Below are 18,876 nucleotides of genomic sequence, written 5' to 3'. Positions count from 1 at the left end.
GAGGACGGGAGGGGCAGGATTAAGGTCTGGGAACATCTCATGAACTACGTTCTGGGAGGTGCCTCTGTTGGAAGCCTCTCAAAGCTGGAGGCCTGGGTAGAGTCTACAACAGTGGACCTGGAAGGGTGGTCCACGGACCAGCAGCACTGACATCACTGGAGAACTTGTTAGAAATGCAAGTTCTCGGGCTTCCGCCCAGACCTACTCCATCAGAAGAGTGGCAGCAACCTGTGTTTGCTTAAGCCCTGTAGGTGAGAACAAGGGTCTCAAAGAGAAAGACCTACTTTCAACACCTGCCTGCACCCCCCCAAGCCAGAGGCCCCACCTGTTACCTGACAGGGGCATCACGCTGTCCAGAAGGACCTCTGCTCCCTGGAACGGCAGGGTCACAAAGTCAGACCTAGAAAGGCAAGAAGGGCACAAGCTGAACACGGACTTCACGGCTGACTCACTCTGGGCTGACGGTCACCTTCTGCTTAGCGCCGTGACCCCCACAACCCAGGGTGAAGCCACACGGAGGTACACACGACAGGCAGCAGGCCACAGCGCCCAGCTCGCCCTGCCGCAGGCCTGGCCTCAGAGGCGCTGCTTGCATCCAGCTCCCAAAGAGAAGCCGCCTCACTTTCGCCGAATGACACTTGGGGGAATTCTTCTACCAGACGGGCCTTTCTAGCTCCGTCTGGCTGAGGCGAGCATGGAGTTTGTTTATATCATACTCTGCTAAAACAGAGTAGGCAGCAGCAGGGAAGAATCAACCCACGTCCCAGGCTCCAGCTCTGCAGAAACCACACCCGACTCACCGGATCTGCCGGAGCACGTCTACTTTCACTCTCTTGTATCCACCGTAGTCAACGTAGCGAATCTCGACTTCATTGGTCTCCTCGTAGGAGGCTACCACTTGGGCTCGCCACCAGGCACCGTCCATGCCAGGGGCAGCGCAGATGACCGTTACTGCAGGGCAGGACGAGAGCACATGCAAAGGCCTGGCGCAGGGCAGGGCGACAGCAAGCATCCCCCAAGGGAGGGACTTGGCCCGCCTTGCATCTGTGCCGCCCAAAAAGCTACGCAGACCAAAAAGTGTTCATCCACATCTGTTGACTCTGAGACTTACTGAAGCCAGAGGTAGACACAGATAATTGGAATAAACCAAGTAAATTCCAAACTTCAGGGAATGGACCAGCAAATCTGCCTTATACTCTTAAGGGAATGTCCCAGAAGAAAAGAGAGCCTCCAAGTGCAGATCTCAGTGGCTGGTTGCTAGCACCTGCTCTGGCCCACGACAGCTCAGATGGAGGGTTCATCAGAAGGCTCCCAGGCCTAAACCCCACTTCTTCTGGCCTTTGCTTCAGGAAGGTACTGAGAGCACTAATGCCCGGGGCAGCCAACCAGGCCAGAGAGCAAGTGCCCCCAAGTGTCACCAACCGCACCCTGGGGTAGCAGGGGTGGGGGCCTGTGACACAGCTGGCCACACTGTGCCCTAACCCTTATAGGCAGCCCCTGGCGCAGTCACCTCCTGGCCTCCGGTTTGGTCTTTACTTCTGGGTTGAAGCAACATCAGAGAATCTGACAAAAGTGAAATCCTTATTCCTCTAAAAGAAAAACCAAAAAAAAAGTGCTACCGAAATTTCAAAGGTTTTCTTTACGCCTTAAAGCCCTCTGGGGGCTCCAGGTTAGGAGTCCCTGATGGGGTGAGTTAGAGACACGTTTCGACATTCGATTCCCGCTAACGAGGGCAACAAAGGTAACAGCTCCTGCGCAGGGACCACCTAGGCAAGTCACTGACTTCACTGACTTGAAGCTCCTGCACAGGGACCACCTGGGCAAGTCACTGACTTTCTCACCTGTCGACTAGAGATGACCCAACCCACCACAGGACTTTGTTGCACTTGAGGATCTTCTATGGGACCTGCATCTGCATCAGGTACTGTGCATGTTTAACACATACAGTAGCCAACTGCAATTCCTAGATCAAGTGGACATCAGCCCCACTCAACAGGTAAGTAGCAGAGCTGGATCCAAACCCAGGTGCCAACACTCTACTCTGACCCCTTTCCTCCATCAGCCGATGGAAACGCCATATTGGGCTAGCCAGGAAACTCAGCCCAGCACACTCCATGCCAACAGCAAGAACCCAGGGATGCTGTTCCCATGAAGGGTCCAGAGCAGCCTCCTCCCGCTCAAGACCAAGGGCAGAACAACAGGAGACCCCCAACGCTTCTCCCCAAGCCTGGCCAGAGCCCAGGTTCCCCTCTGACCCCCAGGGCAGCACTTACTTTCCACTGGGGTGGGCAAGGTGGGGATTCCAGGCTGAGAGTAGCAGAGGTACATCTGCTGGTCCAGGCTGCGCAGCGCATGGAAGGTAGGGTGTGTGTGCTGCTGCACAAACAGGTGCCCAGCATTGACCTGGTTGACCACGATCACCTCCACAGTGATGCCATCCGGGAGCATGAGCTGCAGAGAGGAGAGGGGTAGTGAGCACTGCAGCAACTCTTCTCAAGTCCGGGATAAGCACTGAGGCCCCAGGGCAAGTCTCTGAACTGGCACATCTTTGAAAAAGGCATGACTACCCAAAGCAACATGGCACCCAGATGACAGAGGTTCAAGGAAAACTATTTTAGCCGTGCAGTGTTTGGCTCCACTGTGGCCCTTGCCCTGCAATACCACAAGTAACCACTAGAGGCGGCCTCAGCTCAGCTGGGCAGAGAGGCTCCCAGGAGCCAGCTGTGGATGGAACGTCCCGCCTCCCACTGGCCTGGGCACAACTTCCCTCCCTCGCCTCTTCAAGAGTCTATAAGAGCCAGGGAAGGCAAACAGGAATGAGGTGGCCACTGAGAACAAGAGTAAGAGGTAGACCGGCCCTCAGACCCCTCAGCCAGCTAGCTCACTGGGACCGACAGCTGACACCAGGAGTTCCGGTTTGACAGCATCTCTCTGCTCTGCCTTTCTACCACCAAGCAGCGGCCTGAGGTCAGGTCCACTGTCAAGGTCTGCATAGTCCGAGTCATTTGTTCTTCTCGACTCTCCACAGACGTCCTCCCAACTCATTCCCACTCTGGGATTCGGAATGTAGGTTTGCTCGGTGCGAGGTCCCATGTTAAAAGACCCTAGAAGAGGCCAAGATCGGTCTCTCAAAAAAAAAAAAACTGTCCTTAAGGCACTAGCTTCCCTGATACTAAGGCAACATCCAGGTGCGCTGGACACAGTAGGGCATCTATTCCACCTCCCAGCCAGGTGGCCACAAAAAGAGCCTCTGGCTGGGAGTTCTGTGCCTCCCCCCTGCTCCCGCCCCCGTCCTCTCAGTGCTGCCGGCTGAGAGGCACCTCTCCAGTCCCACCCAGCCACAGAGCACAAGGGGAGGAAACCTCACCAACCACTCAATTACTTAAAAAAAGAGTGGGTCTGGGGTCGAACCTCGTGGGAAAAACCCTATGATTCAGAAGTGAAGCATGGAGTGGGGTTCAGCCCATTCCCAAATACCCATGGGAAAGGAAAGGGACATTCACCTCTTCCCGCAAAGCACAAGGGTCTTTGGAAGGAGAAAGATACCCTCCCCTAAACAAAATCCAGAGAGGCCATTTGCTTGGAGCTGCACATTCACTCCACCTGTGAAATGCAGTGTTCTGGGCCTTCAGAACCCTACAGCTCTACTCCCGGTGGGACGGGGCTCAACAGGGCTGGGGGCACACAGCAGAGAAGGGTGACAGGCCCCAGAGAGCCTGCAGCCCCAGCACGCGGGCCCCCGATGCGCCCGCTCCCCCTCTGCCAGGGCTTCCGGGGTGCGGGCGGAGGCAGGGGTTCTTCTCCTTTATGACCCAGGAACCTCCCGCGAGGCAGGAAGGCGAAGGGGATCCTTCGCCACGGCCACCGCTAGACCTGGCTCAACTAGGAGGAAGGAACAACGACACAGCAAGAGCCTGTTCGAGCCCAAAACGGTGGGTCCCAACCAGGTCTCAGAGGTGACCCAGGACACAGCACCAGCTTTAAGGAGTCCCAAGCCAGCCTGCACACACCCAGTCTGGACAGACTATAATCCTTTCTAGGCAAATGCCCTGAAAACACAAAGGGTGCCCAGGCAGCAGAGCCAGGGCAGAGTGGTCCTTCCAAGCAGGGACCGAGAGGCCTGTGGCTTCCTACCAGCACTCCGGCCCTGAACCCGATCCAGAGAACACAGGCTAGAAGCAGAACTGACTGGTGGAGGGCAGAGGTGAGAGGGCACAGGCACCAGTGCGCTCCCAGCCTTCCTGGCCCACGGTCTTGGGAGTCTCCTGTTTGGGGCAGGTTGGGGGAAAGGGGCACAGGCAGCCCCGGTCCCCAGGAGCATGCTCACCCAGGAAGTCATTGGAAGAGAAGGCAGTGCCAGCGAAGGCAGTGGCGGAGCGTAGATGTTGGTGAGGTTCAGTTCCTTGAATTTCTTCCCAATCAAGCTCAGTGCCTTGTCCACATGATGCTGAGAGCCTGAGTGGGGTGTGGGGAGCAGGACACAGTCACAGGGGTAAGACAAACAGCAAAAGTGAACTCAGGCACACCTCCCACTGCACGGGACTTTTCCTAGAGTTCAGGTACATCTTTAATGTGCCAAAATGCCCGGCCTGGGCTTCCCTGCTGGCGCAGTGGTTGAGAATCTGCCTGCCAATGCAGGGGACACGGGTTCAAGCCCTGCTCTGGGAAGATCCCACATGCCGCGGAGCAACTGGGCCCGTGAGCCACAGCTACTGAGCCTGCGCGTCTGGAGCTTGTGCTCCGCAACGAGAGGCCGCGATAGTGAGAGGCCCGCGCACCGCGATGAAGAGTGGTCCACACTTGCCACAACTAGAGAAAGCCCTCGCACAGAAACGAAGACCCAACACATCTATAAATAAATAAATAAATTTATAAAAAAAAAAAAAATGCCCGGCCTCGCCTTAGGATGAAAGGCATCTAAAGAAGCTTGACGCCTGTTGACCTTTCAAACGAGACCTCTATTGTTGTGACTACACTCAAGGTAACAGGAGCCTAGCAGACAGGGAGGCCCGGCCTTCATCCACCATCAACCCAGGACCCCTGGCCTGCCCGAGTGCCCACACCTTTCCTGACCAGAAGACCAGACTCGGGGGGGACCCGAGTCTCCTTCAAGCACCAGAAGTGGAGATGAGGGTAAAGGGAAGCCCCACTCCCTTCATCTAGGGTGAGAAGCAGGGCTTTCCATTCAGAGGCTTAAATTCCAAAAGGGGAGCAACTGGGACTCAAATGCTTCAAGTTACTTACATTTCAGGTAAGAAAACTAAACACAGGGCAGCAGCTGCCACTGACCTTCTATGTGGCAGATCTGGATGTTCTGGGTGTATGGCAGGGTTGAGATGTAGATCTTGGCACCAGATGTCTGCTTCAGAAAACTCACATACCGTCCCTGCTTGCCAATCAGCCGACCAACTAGGTGCTTCCAGAGAGAAAGAAAGTTGAGAACTTAATGAGAAATCAATTCCCTGCATCCCCAAGACCTGCCTTTGTTTTATACCAGGTCAGACTCGAACATAATATCTGTTAACACGTCAGCACTCACTTGCCAGGCACGGTTCTAAGCACTTACATTTACTCAGAGTAAATGTATGAAACAAACAGCATGTGTTTATCACCATTTTACAGTTGAGGGAACAAACCCAGAGAGGTTAAGTAACTCGCCCAAGCTCACACAGCTACTAAGCGGCTGAACTAGGCAGTATGGTTCCAGGCCTCGGCAGTTTCCATTTCATCCCCGACAGTGGGGCCCATATTCAGAAGCTGCAAAGGCAGTTATTTTCTCCTCCCAGATCCACACTGTGAGATAGATGTTTCACTAGCACAAAGTTTGATTTACAAGTCGTCCACCTCTCCAAGTCTGCTCAGGTCCGAAGAAGAGGCTCGATTTGAAAATAAAGGTCTATGAAAGAACCCTTGGGCTCCTGCTGCCAACTCCAGAACACAGGTGCCCCGCAGGCCAGAGGAGCCAAACTTAGCCACAGTGTAAGACAAGCCCTGAAACATTCCCCAACGACCCCACCCCGAGGAGCTGCTAGGGACGTGGTCACTCCTCACCCAGAGCTGCCTGGGTGTGCCCTTTGCAACCACTGAAGGAGAAGAGGGCAGGACTGCCATCAGGGTCACCAGGGGAAGAAACAGCTGAGGGAGCCAGAACCGCAGGGCAGAGCAGCCCCCTAGACCCCGAGTTCAAACCAATCCAAGTCTCCACCTCGGTGGGAGGCTAAGAGCCTCAGGAGAATGCAGTTGGCCAATTATTTCTGAGCCCCAGAGACAAACACCACAATCAAGCTAGTAAGATGTAAGTTAGAAAAGAAGCTAGAAACCACTTGAGCACCCTGGAACTGGGGGACTGGTGAAGTAAACTGACATTCACACAATGTATAATGCAGTTAAAATTACATTTTCAAAGAATAACACAGGAAAACTGAATTGTTAAATATTTAAAAGCATTAATTAAAGCAACATAATCTTAGTTTTGTTTAAAAACCACAGGGTGCAAGATGAGAAGGAAATAAAAGTCTTCCCAGTCACTCTCAGGGGTAGAATTAGAGCTGATTTTTATTTTCTTCCTACACTGCTATACTTCTCAAGCCCTCTAAGATACAGATGTATGCTGTGCTCAATTATAAAACACACTCTGCGTTGGAGAGCATGAGCAGGGCACAGTGAGGGGACTCCTGGCCGGCCCCTGCCCTCAGTCTGGTCTTGCTGGCATCTCCAAACAGATCTGAGCCCCAGAACCAAAAGAAAAGCCCCAGAGGAGGGGAGCAGGCCTGTGAGTTTGAAGAGGATGCTCCCGAAGGCAGCTGGAGGGATTCCACTCTGCAGGAAGCTCTCTGGACCCTGGCAAAGTGGAGCGCTCCCATCCCTTCAGCCTCTGGCTCCCTGGGGGCTTCTTCCGGTTTACGGCCCCTCCCTCAGACCCCTGCCCCCAGCCTGATGACGCTGCACCTGGGGGCACCGAGAGCTCGCAGCCCTTACCTTAGGCACCTCGATCTCCCAGACGGTGAGGTCGACCTTCTTGGGATGGGAGCCTGCCTGGGCATTTTGGAAACCGTCAGGCTTCCTGAGGCCACAGCAGCTGTCCACCGAATCCATGCTGTTCCCGTCCGAACCTGCAGGGGAGGAAGCAACACGCACAGACACCAGCCAGACCAGTTAATAACATCCAACTTCCAAACTCGCATTCCTGGGAGGCCCCCGCCCCATGCCCCCTCCCTCAAACTTGGCAGGCGACTGTCAACTCGCAGTCTAGAAGGCTCAGAACAGTCCCAATGAAAGGAGGCCTGGGGGTGTAGAGACACCTAATTTTAGCCTGTCACTTGCAGTCCCACTTGCTTAATTGGCAGCCGCGCCCAGCACAGCTGCTGGAGCAGAGACAAGTGGTGAACTGGGAAGAGACCGACGCTGGCCCAGGAAGGGGGGTCCACGGGGCGGTGCGGCGGGGGGCCCAGCAGGTCCCACGGTCTCAGCAGCTGGAAGGAGGCTCAGGCCCCCATGGAGACCAACCCGTCACAGCTGGTCCACACCCTTCCAACTATGCAGCCCCTCAGACGAAGGCCTCCTGGTCCCCAAGGCCCCAGGCCTGGGCACACAAGCGGTGGCCTTCAGCCAAGCAGAGCTAGAGACAGTCCTCCATCGCCCTCATCCCGGACAGGGCCCTGCCAGAGAAGGTGACTGAAGGAGGCCCCCCTTCTCTCTGCTTAGGCCTGACTCGTGCCCCTCTGAATGCTCTTCTGGGCTCAGGGTGGGTCTTGGACCCCTGCTCAAAACCGGAGCGAAAGCTCGGTCTTGAGAGGAGAGAGCGGGGAGCGGGACTGGCTCCGACAGGGGCTGCCCTACTCCCATGCGGGGTGTGCCAAGGGGCCCATCACAGGAAGACGGGGGCCAGACCAGCTTCAGAGAAGTGGCTCTGGCTTAAATATGGAAGACTCAACTGCCAGAAGGAGGTCACCCCTGAGAGTCTACTAACTAGGTTATTTTCCACATGGTTTCTCCAAACCCTGGACGGACATAATCCTCTGCCGAGCAATCCACATTCTACCTGGATGCCGAGGAGGCAGGTGTTGCTGCCAGCTAAGGACGAGTCACCGCAAAGTGACTCCTTCAACCCCGGGGGCTCAGACGGGCTTCACGCAGGGAACACCACCCCTTCGGAGAGAAGCCTGCTTAGCCGACCTGCTAGAACCGGAGGCGGCTGACGCGGGGCTCGGCTCGTACACGGCCCCCAGCCGCTGCCCGACAGAACAGGACAGGCCTGTTACCCCAGTGACACCTAGAGGCGGTTCCAACCACACCAGGACTCCGGCAAGGCCGGCTCCACTCAGCTGGGTGGTCCCTGGGCCACTCTAAGCTTTGACTTCCTCGCGCCCAAGGCAGGGCTACTGCGGGAGAATGCTGGAAGGCTCGAGCCTGGAGCCGGGCACAGCTAGTGCTCAGTGGGTGGCTCCACCATGCTCCCACCTGCCATGCCCACACCCCCCTGGCTCACCACTGTCTCCCCTGCAGCCTGGACACATCTGAGTAGCTACTACAATCAAACTGGAGTCAGCATGGTGAGGCTGAGGGGCAAGAGGCAAAGGGGAAAACTCCTTTATTCCTAAAAGATTTTCACCCATTTTAAGATGCTTTAAAATAATTTTAAAACATTTTAACATCCCTGAAGTTGGGTGCATCTTACGGTCTCTGGCTTCCTACACTCATGAGCAGTAGCATTTTTTTTTCTTTTAGAGGTACACACAAAACAGTAGTGTCTTAATCAACAATAGCATCTTACAGGTGTGTGGTACACACCAGATGCTGCTGAAAGCAGTAAAATTCCCAAGAGTCCCAACCTTCCTGGAGCTGAAACGGCAGGGAGTGGCTCCAGGACAAGCAAGCTGGATACCCACAGAGGAATCCATGGCCTCTTTCCGTGAGATAAATGAAAACACCCCAGGGAAGCTGCAAAACCAGGGTCAGGAGCTGCTGACCTGTAAGTTAGCGGTCTGAACTGTCTACGCTGGGGTCAGCACTCGAAAAACCCAGTGGACACTTCGTTACCGAAGTGCCCCTTTCCCGGGGGTGGAACTGCAGCTGCACAGAAAGGAAATGGCTGAGGTTCTCTGCGAAGGAATAGGTGACAGCAACACGCAGGAAGGCGCGAGCCTCCCGCAAGGATTCAAGGCTGTGGCCATTCTCTGGGCACTTACCCCGAAAGAGCTTCTGGAGAAGGAAAGCAGGCGAAGACATGGGAACAAGCACATGATTAAAAGGAAATAAATCATTAAAAAAGCTTACCCATTCTTGGTACTCAAGGGAATTAAAGCTGAGGAGGCCTCTCCTTTTTTTAAAAAAAGCTATTTACGAGGTTAGCGTTTAGGAGAGAGAGACACACTTAAGTTAATGGGTGAACCCAACTTTGAGCTGGTTCCTTTGGAAGGACTGGGAAGGGTCCCTGGCTGACGAACCAAGTTACAGCTCCCGTGGCTTTGGGGTTCAGGGCAGCTTAACTTCGCAGTTACCCACCAGCTCTATGTTGTACCCCGACTTTCTGCAGGCCGGCTGCCTTTCCCGACCAAATAAAGGGAGACCCCCTGGTCCTCTGAGGGACACCCCAGGCCCTCCTACCTCCCGAATGATCTGCTTCCGCATCCACGGTCCATCCATCCTCAGCCCCCAGGTCCGACAGCTCCCCTTTCAGCACCCCGTTGCTGAAGGGCACAGTACTTTCTGGCAGCAGCGGGGTGGTAGCCTTGTCCCTGGGGCTGGAAGTGGTCTCTGTACAAGAGTCTTCGAGCCCCGAAGTGCTGATAGAATCTGAGCACTGCCCAGAGGAGGCCACTGAGGGGACACCCTGGCCGTTGTTGGACATGCAGGTGACACAAGCGGCATCTTCTGCCAGGATGCTTGCCTCGTCCAGTGACTCTCCAAGCGGGGCAGCCGGTGGAGGGCGGGGGGCCAGGGAGATGTGGTGCATGGAGTTCTTTGGCTTCCTGTCCTTGGTGGGGCTGGACAGAGGGCTGGTCAGGCAGCTCACGTAGGTCTTTGGTGGCGGCAGATCCTCTGCCAGCAGGTCTGCGGAGGGGAAGGCGGCGCCCACCGGGCCCGTGGCGGCCTCCGCTGTGGCCAGAGCAGGCTCCAAGGCACGCTGGCCCAGGGCAGTTTTCTGGTTGGCTTGGGCACAGCTCTCCTCCTCCTTCGGCCCTTGGGGCTGAGCAGCCGAGGCCTGATACATCCGACCCGCGATCCTGCCCATCGTGGTGGTCAGCACCTCCTCGGTGGCCTCCAAGATCACTTTGGAGATGATCTGGAAGGCAGCCTTCTCGACCTTCTCGTTTTTGTCCAAGGTCTCTTCCTTGCCCAGCTCGCGGCTGAAGTCTCCGTCCCAGCCACTGCTCCCCCTGACCCGGGGCGTTGGCGTCTCATCGGGCGTCGCCAGCTCCGCGTGGGCCGACTCCACGAAGCTACTCAGCAACTGCCCCACGGGGTCCTCGCCCACCGCCAGCAGGCTGCTCCTCCCCTTCTCTCCCCCTCCTCCCAAGGGAGCCAGGCTGGGGGCTCTGCTGCTCGGCAACTCGGGGCCCTGCTCCCGGGACACGGGACCTTCTTCCAGCACGTTTTCTCCCATCACCGCGTCACCTGTGCCTTCGGCACCACCCATCTCCCTGGTCTTCTCCCCGGGGCCCACCTTCTCTGCGGGGGCTGCAGGCGGGCCCTGCCGGCGCCACCCTGCCGGCCTGCCCATCACGGTCTCTCGATTACACACCTCAGCCGCTTCGTGGGGGAACGGAACGCCTTTTGGGGACGGCAGGGGACACTCTAGAGGAGCAGACTTAGCTTCGTCACCCGTCAGAGCGAGCTCCATCCTTGCACTGTCCTCTCTGCGTGGTCCTGGACGAAACCTCGTGCCCGCGGTGCTGGGAAGGCCGCGCGAGGACTCTGATCGCCGGTAGGCCGGGTGTGCCCGCAGCAGGGCGGGCGGCTCCCCAGGGGGCTTGCTGGCGGTGGGGAGCTCCCTCTCAGGCGGCTGGGCGGCACCGGGGGGCGGGGCCGCTGCTCCGGGAGACGGGTCCTCCACGGGGACCGCCTCCTCCGCGGCAGGGCCAGCCCTCAGCTTCACAGCGCTGGCCCCCATCTGTTTGTTGTGGCTTCCGATGTGCTCTTTTTTACGAGAGAAAAACCACCACCAGCCGAGGAGCGCCAGCACTCCAGGCAGTGCCAAGGGGAAAAGTGAGCGGAACTGGATCGCCATCCTGGAGGCCTGAAGCAATTATACCTGCGAGAACAGGAGAGAGAAGGGGATGCTACGAGAGCCAGGTAAGAGGATCCTGATATGACTGCACAGCAAAGACAGCCAAGAGGTGACGGCAGAGCCTCTGCTCCCCCACTCCCCCTGACCCTGGGTGATCCTTGGAGGTGGGTGGGCAGGAAGACACACCTCCCCCCGCTCCTGCTCCCTCATCCACGCACACTCCCTTGGAACAAGCTGAGCCTTCTCTGGAAACCAAATCCCTTCCTGCCTCACTTCTTGATGCCAAATTCTCCCTATGTTCCCCCAAGGGACTAGTTATGTTTAGTGCTTTAGTTCTCTAAACTCCCAGAACACTTATCTATTCAGATGGTGTTGGAGCATTTTTAGATACCAATGGAATCTACATGTACATGTCTCTCGCGTGCACCCCCAAAATCATGAGTCAATGAAACAGTAGTTTCGCAGCAGTAAAGTCAGAACAGAGGATGAGTAAGAGTTTTAAAAGGATAGGGGAGGACTTCCCTGGTGGCACAGTGGTTAAGAATCTGCCTGCCAATGCAGGGGACACGGGTTCGAGCCCTGGTCCAGGAAGATCCCACATGCCGCAGAGCGACTAAGCCCGTGTGCCACAACTACTGAGCCCACATGCTGCAACTACTGAAGTTGGTGCACCTAGAGCTTGTGCTCCGCAACAAGAGAAGCCACTGCAGTGAGAAGCCTGCGCACCGCAACAAAGAGTAGCCCCCTCTCACTGCAACTAGAGAAAGCCCACACGCAGCAACAAAGACACAATGCAGCCCTCCCAGAAAAAGGACAGGGGATACTCCAAGGTGAGGGACCAGTAAAACACACAGTGGCGTGGAGATAGGGTCATGTTTGAGAGTCAAGTCATTTAGTGGGCTCGATGAGGGTCCTGCACCCGCTGCAGAGTCTGGACTTTTTCCTGTAGACAACAGAGAACCAGCTTTGGTCTGCAAGGCACACACACCAAACTGTGTTTCTATCTTATTCTGGGAGCAGGACAAAGAGTATATCAAGCGAAAGAAAGCTGAAGACCTAGTCCGTTAGATCCAGGTAAGCAGAAATAAGAGCCTAGACGAAGGCGGTAGACATGTAAAGGAGACAGGGAACTGTTTTTTTCACCTGTAAGATGGGGACACACCTTGTAAAGGATGGCTGGTATAAGATCACTTGAGATATGTGTTAATCCTTGTAAAGCAGGGTTAGCTCTCATTAGAGGTATGTGACAAACTTATTCTAGAATACACACTTGTATCCTCTGCCTCCCATACAGCAAATTTTATTGTCTGCAAAAACTATAAGTCTTCTTAAAACCAAAAATCCTCCACTGATATGGTGAATTACTCAATTTGGTTTGTGCTTTGTTGCAGAGATGAATGTAAATGCTTTAACAACTCTTATTTACTTATGTCAATGTTTAATTTACTTATATCAATGTTCTCGGGAAAAACCAGAGCACACAGTTCCCCAGGTGGTTCTAATGTTCAGGCGAGGCAACAAAAGTTCAACCACTGCAAAAAAAAAAAAAAATCCTGGAGACTTTGCTTCTCAAAGTGCAGTTTATGGACCAGAAGCACTGAGCATCACCTGAGAACCTGCTATAAATACAGTATCTCAGCCCTACCCCAGACCATTGAACAAGACCAGCAAAGGATTCACAAGCAACATGACAGCTTGTGAAGGAATCGAGGAAAAGTGTTCTGCTCCAAAGTGAGGGGGTCGGGGAGGGGTGGGAGGGGTCGTCTCCAGAAACTCCTTCAACTGTAAAGATAAACCTTCTTGCTAATATTTGAAGATGAAGCAATGGGATTGGAAAATACAAAGCAGAGTTAATTAAACAATGGCCAGGGCTCAGAAGACTGTATTAATCCCTTCAGGCAGAAAACTTCAATGATGCTACCTTAGAGCTTCAGATTCAAACACGGAACCTCACTAGATGCTTTCCCTTGCATTGCTTAATCCTCAACCACCGGGTTTGGAATATGTATTACCATCCTAAAGGTTAAAGTAACTCAAGGTCACACAGCCAAGAGGTTGAACTCAGGTTCTACTCCACATTAAATCTAGAACCCACTTTAATGAGTCTGTGCAGACGAGGCATTGTACAGGCCAAGGAAAGGAGAAGCTTGTACCCCTCTTAAAACTTGATGGCCCTATTTTTTGACCCACCTCCTCGAGTAATGGAAATAAGAAAAAAATAAACAAATGGGACCTAATGAAACTTAAAAGCTTTTGCACAGCAAAGGAAACCATAAACAAGACAAAAAGACAACCCTCAGAATGGGAGAAAATATTTGCAAATGAATCAATGGATAAAGGATTAATCTCCAAAATATACAAACAGCTCATGCAGCTCAATATCAAAACAACAAATAACTCAATCAAAAAATGGGCAGAAGACCTAAATAGATGTTTCTCCAAAGAAGATATACAGATGGCCAAAAGGCACATGAAAAGATGCTCAACATCACTAATTATTGGAGAATGCAAATCAAAACTACAATGAGGTATCACCTCACACCGGTCAAAATGGCCATCATCAAAAAATCTACAAACAATAAATGCTGGAGAGGGTGTGGAGAAAAGGAAACCAGTCCCACCCAACAGATCACGTGCAACAGGAAGTGGGGTTGGGGTCTGAACACAGGTTTTCTTCTCGTCAGTAAAGTTATATTCTAATTCCTTATTATTTTAATCCCATTTCAGCAGGGCTTAGAGTTGTGATTCCCATAGTATTCTAGCAATTCTCTGCTCTCAGGTAAAAGATTAAATGGAATGGGATGGATAGGAAGAAAAAGAATCCTATGTCTTAACTACCCATAGGGGGCAGTCTCCTCACTTTACACACCAAGGACCCAAGGCCACAGACTTACATTGGTGTGTGTGTGTGTGTGTGTGTGTGTAAGGGGGGAGTTGTTACCAAGACGTAAACTGCTTCTCAAAATAGCTGGAAAAGGCCCCCACCCACCCCCCACTTTGGAACTAAAAGCTGATCACAGGGGTCTGCTCTCCAGCAGGTGTCCCCATCCCACCCCCAAGATCTCAGAAGTTGGCTACAGTACAATGAGGCAGAGGCCCAACACAAACCACCAGTCTAGCTTTGGTTCTGCACTCCAGGAGATCCACACCGCGACCCAGACCACAGCCCACTGTGTCCCGGGCCTCCCGGGCCACCTCCTGCCACCTCATCAGTTCCGTTCCCAGTCCTAGTTCAGACTGAACGCACAGAACCAGCCGCCTGGGGCCATGACACGTGCTCCCTGCCTGCTGCTCTGTAGCCCAGGGACACCGCTGCCACTTGCCCAACTAACCCTGCCAGCCGAGCTCGGTCCCCAAGGGACTGAGGCTCAAGCCCCCAGATCCACCATCTATAGCCCCCCCCGCCCCCCAACAGGCTACTCAGCTAATGACAGCTCAGGAAACACTTTCTGCATTTCCAAGCCAGACGAATACCCCATTGTTGTGCCAGAAGGGCCCCACGGGACCCTGAATGTCCCACCTGATCCCGGTGCCCAGCACTCACCCCAGGGACTGGAGCTGAGGCACCAGGAGCCGCTGCTTCTACGTGAGGAGCAGCGGTGGCCCCTCTTCTCCACGCCCACCGGGACAGGGAGAGCTCCAGGCGCTTGAGAAAAGAGGTGTGAGAGCCCCAGACAGAAGGGGAACGCGGGGTTCGTTCACTTTTCCCTAGCAACCAGGGGATTGTGAGTCGTCTCAGGAGCCGGCTCCACCGAGAACAGAGCCAGGAGCCGCCGGGATCAGCACACACCCCGCCCAAAGGTGGCGGGTTCAGGAGGCTAGTGGGTTTCACCAAGGGCGCGGCGGCCTGGGGGCACCTCACGGAGAGCCCCGCTTCTCACCAGTCAAGAAAAGTCCCTCACTTCCTCGGCCCTTCAACTTCGAAGGGCCCGACCTGAGCCAATTCACTCAGACGGACTTGTGCATCGGTATGGCGCCGTTTTCCCTGCTTTACCCGGTCTGATGGGCCTGGACAGCTGGTGCAGGACGCACCCACCTTCCCTGAAGCCTGACGGGGCTGCCTTCACTCGCACACACAGCTGCAGCCCTCACGAGGCCCACTGCTACCTTCCTTCTCTGGGCACAGACTCATGAGCTGCTCTCTTTGCCCTGGTTTTGTGTGCATGTGGTTTTTTTTTTTTTCTTTTTTAAACCTGAACCTCTGAAGATGTAAGTGGCCTTTAACACTGGAGGTCTAACGGCCTTCACGCTCACTCACTAACGAAGACGGCCTCCTCCCCCAGGGCCTCCCACCCCAGGCCCAGGACACTGAGGCGCAGGCAGGAAAAACCTCGCAGAAGAATGCAGAGCCGGCCCTAGCATTGGTGGGGAGGAGACCTGGCTATTTTGAATCTGGTGGCACTGAATAGCTGCCTGCTTATTTTTAGCATGTCCATTTGCTGGGAAATAGATGCAGGCTGGCTGGCTGCCCAGTGGTCACACAGAGCTCAAGGCAGGCACGTGCCACAGCCCCACAAGGCTGCAGCATTCACCTGGTCTGTCCAGGTTCTAAAAAGATTTCTTCCTTCTCCCAGAGAAGCAGGCAGCTTCTCAGAACAGCTTACCTCTGGAGAAGTAATGGTCTCACTCCCAAGCATGATGACCAGTGCAGTCACTGCAGTCTAGAGCCTTCTGCTAAATAAGAAGGCAAATCTCTGGGAGATTTACTAAACAAGAAAACAAAGAGTGTTGGTTCCACTAAGTCAATTTGGCTGTGGTTATTGTGGAAAAAGAGCTGCATGTGATTAATGATGGGGAAAAAAAAAAATCGATCCTAAAACAAGAGCTTAGGGTGCCAAGAGCCTTACAAGTCCAGTGTGGGCTTGGGCCTGGCCAGTGAAGCCAGATCTACTCTGTGATCCGGGTCTTAGTTGCAGCATGCAGACTCTTAGTTGCGGCATGTGGGTTTCTTAGTTGCGGCATGCATGCGGGATCTAGTTCCCTGACCAGGGATCAAACCCAGGCCCCCTGCACTGGGAGCGCAGAGTCTTACCAGTGGGCCACCAGGGAAGTCCCTACTCTGTGTTCTGAGTGGACTTTTAAACACTCTCCAAGAAATCTGAACATTTCTTCCATTATTCCAGCGTTACATATTCACTTTTGCTGAAGACAGTCCCTGGGTGTTCACCAACAGGGGGTGCAAGACAGCCCATCTCTAGAGTGTCCAGCACATCAAATTCTTGCTAAGGGGCTTCCCCTCTTGAAGGGGGCCTTCCAAGGACAGGGAACAGCTACATGACTCAGAACCTAAAGCCTAGCACTTGCTGCCACTGCATTCAGAGAATAACAGCAGGCTGCTGGCTAGGACCCTGTCGTCCCCCACCTGCCCCCCACCCCAGAGGAAGGCCACATACACAGAGGTCTTTACAAGACTACAAGGGTGTCTCTGGGTTTGTATAGGATGCATTTACCCAATTCCTCATCAGGTTGAGGTTCCGCACATACAAATACGTTTAAGTCGCTGCAAGAAAACGCTTCTGGCCACCAGAAGCTCACAATCCCAATGGAGGAATCTCTTTATGTGTCTCTCACACACAGATGCACCAAGCTGAGCCTGACTTCAGAAGTGGGCAAAGAGAACACAAGGAGGCTGTCTCAAAGAAGGCCATGATTTCCTTAGGTTGTAATGGTGGGCTAACAGCATAAATTAAGGTTCTAAACCCAAGATGCCTTGGGGGATGGAGGGGGCAGCAGAGTAGAGCAGGATGAGTCCCGGAGTGGGAGCTGGAGCTGAATAGCTGGCGGGGCCGGACAAAAGGTGTTTGACCTTTACTGTCAGGACAACGGGAAGAGGCTGTGGCAGCTGTGACACAGCCAAAGCAGAGCAGGTCGCCAAGAGGCAAAGGCCTGGGCCATCCCCGAGGGGCGACTGCAGTCCAGGACTGGTGGCCACTTAAGTCACAGGGGGCTCCTGAGCACTGGAAATGTGACCGGTGTGACTGAGGAACTGAATCTTAAATTTTATTTGATGTTAATTTAAATCTAAATAGCCACATACAGCTGGTGGCTACCCAGTACAGCGCAGTGCTAGGCAGTGTCCCCAAAGACCTGAAGGAAACACAAGAGCTGGATAAATGCTGCAATGGCCAGCGCCTACCTTGCTGAGCAGAGTTTGGTCCTGCCCCTGGGGGTGGGGGACGATGGTGAGCTGGGCCACTGACCCTCAGCGGCATGGCTGGGGCCCAGGAATCACAGCGCTGGGGCCATGCCTCAGGCGGTTGGTCTCGCCCGCCCGGCCCATGTTCACAGGGTTGTTACCTTCATCCTTAGGGGGCCTGGATGGGCTGTGACTCATGTTGGCACCCTAAAGACTCCAAATTAGCTCACAGTGGGGACTGTTCCCCACACCCTCCATTGTGATGGCCCAGCACAGCGGCCAGGGGAGCCAGTGCGGCCAGACCAACCACACTGCCCATTCTGGGTGGACCAGCTGTCCCACAAAAGTCACGGAACACTTCCAGTCTGCTTTCCGGGAGACCGGAGGCTTAAGCCCCCAGTAACATCTGGGTGGGAGAACCTGCTCACTGAAGCCTTCTCCAACCAAAGCGGAAACTCGGGGTCCAGTACCTGAGCTCCAGGTAAGAAGAGTCAGAAGCAAAAAATCCCATCTGGACATGGTCTCAAATTAAGAGCTCTTTCTCCTCCAGCTCAATTGAAAATTAAAGTTCCACTTAGGAAAACTCGAGAAATCAGGGACCCACGCAGGGTTAACTGCCCAACCTCTCTCCTCCTCCTCTGACCAAACCCACAGCCATCCAGTCTCACTAGGCTTCAGATGATATGGGAAAATCAGCATCTCCTACAAAGGGCTTCCCATTGCTTCCCTTAGGGGTAGGGATGTGGTTTTTAAAAACGTGAACGACTATGTCACATCCATCCTGCCCCTTATCCCTGGCTCCTGGCAACCTTCTTGCTTTACAAGTGAATTCTGACAGGTTTCTGAGGACAGTGATAGAGCAGGTGCCAGGAAACTGTTCCCAGGCACATGGAGTTCCCACCCATGACCACAGAACACAAGACTGCCCAAAAGGTATGAAGGTGTGCTCTGACAACAAGCTCACCTGAAAGCTAATAAGGACGGCATGTGCCTTCAGAAGGAATCAGAAAAGATGCTGGTATGAGGCGAAAGACCCTTCCCACCACCGCCTCGGGTGGGAAAAGCAAAGAGGTAAGACACTGACTTTCCAAATGGCAGACAGTGCAATATGACCAACTCAGAAATCACATAAAGGCATAAGGTAATTTCTACTCAACAAATATTTATTGGTACCAACAGGGTACAAAGCTCGGTGGGACACAGACAGGAATCAACAAACGCACTGCCCTCTTTCAAGCCTTTCAATTTCTTTGGGGGCAAAGCCCCCCAATGACCTCTTCTCCAATGGGTCTGGTACTGCCACCCTCTGCCACTGACCAAAAGCCAGCCCAAAAGTCTGCCACAGCCCAAAAGTCAGGCAAGTGTCCTGGCTGGGCCAGGGGGCGGGGGTAGGAATCAGGCTGCCAGACACCCCAAATTAGGATGTTCTAGTGTCCTGGGGTGAGAGATGAAAGGATGTTAGCCTTAATGGCAGTGCCGTGGGAGCCAAGGGGGCTGGGGTGTCCCATTC

General features: G+C 54.1%; 1 protein-coding gene across 7 annotated transcripts in view; it reads right to left on the bottom strand.

Annotated features, from left to right (window-relative positions):
- The window catches only part of AKAP1 (A-kinase anchoring protein 1), a 35,433-nt gene that overhangs the window by 2,347 nt on the left and 14,210 nt on the right, over positions 1-18,876 (bottom strand). For all 7 annotated transcript variants that reach the window (XM_082439992.1, XM_082439994.1, XM_082439989.1 and 4 more), the window contains 7 exons: positions 9,607-11,254; positions 6,979-7,112; positions 5,290-5,416; positions 4,328-4,455; positions 2,274-2,451; positions 801-951; positions 333-400 (listed from right to left, as the gene is read on the bottom strand). In XM_082439992.1, coding sequence (XP_082296118.1) covers positions 333-400; positions 801-951; positions 2,274-2,451; positions 4,328-4,455; positions 5,290-5,416; positions 6,979-7,112; positions 9,607-11,230 — 2,410 coding nt within the window. In that variant the 5' untranslated portion in view covers positions 11,231-11,254. The remainder of the gene's footprint in view (positions 1-332; positions 401-800; positions 952-2,273; positions 2,452-4,327; positions 4,456-5,289; positions 5,417-6,978; positions 7,113-9,606; positions 11,255-18,876) is intronic.

This window comes from Balaenoptera physalus, assembly GCF_965194825.1.
Source record: "Balaenoptera physalus genome assembly, chromosome: 20".
Classification (NCBI taxonomy): domain Eukaryota; kingdom Metazoa; phylum Chordata; class Mammalia; order Artiodactyla; family Balaenopteridae; genus Balaenoptera; species Balaenoptera physalus.
This window is presented reverse-complemented; position numbering and strand designations above follow the sequence as displayed.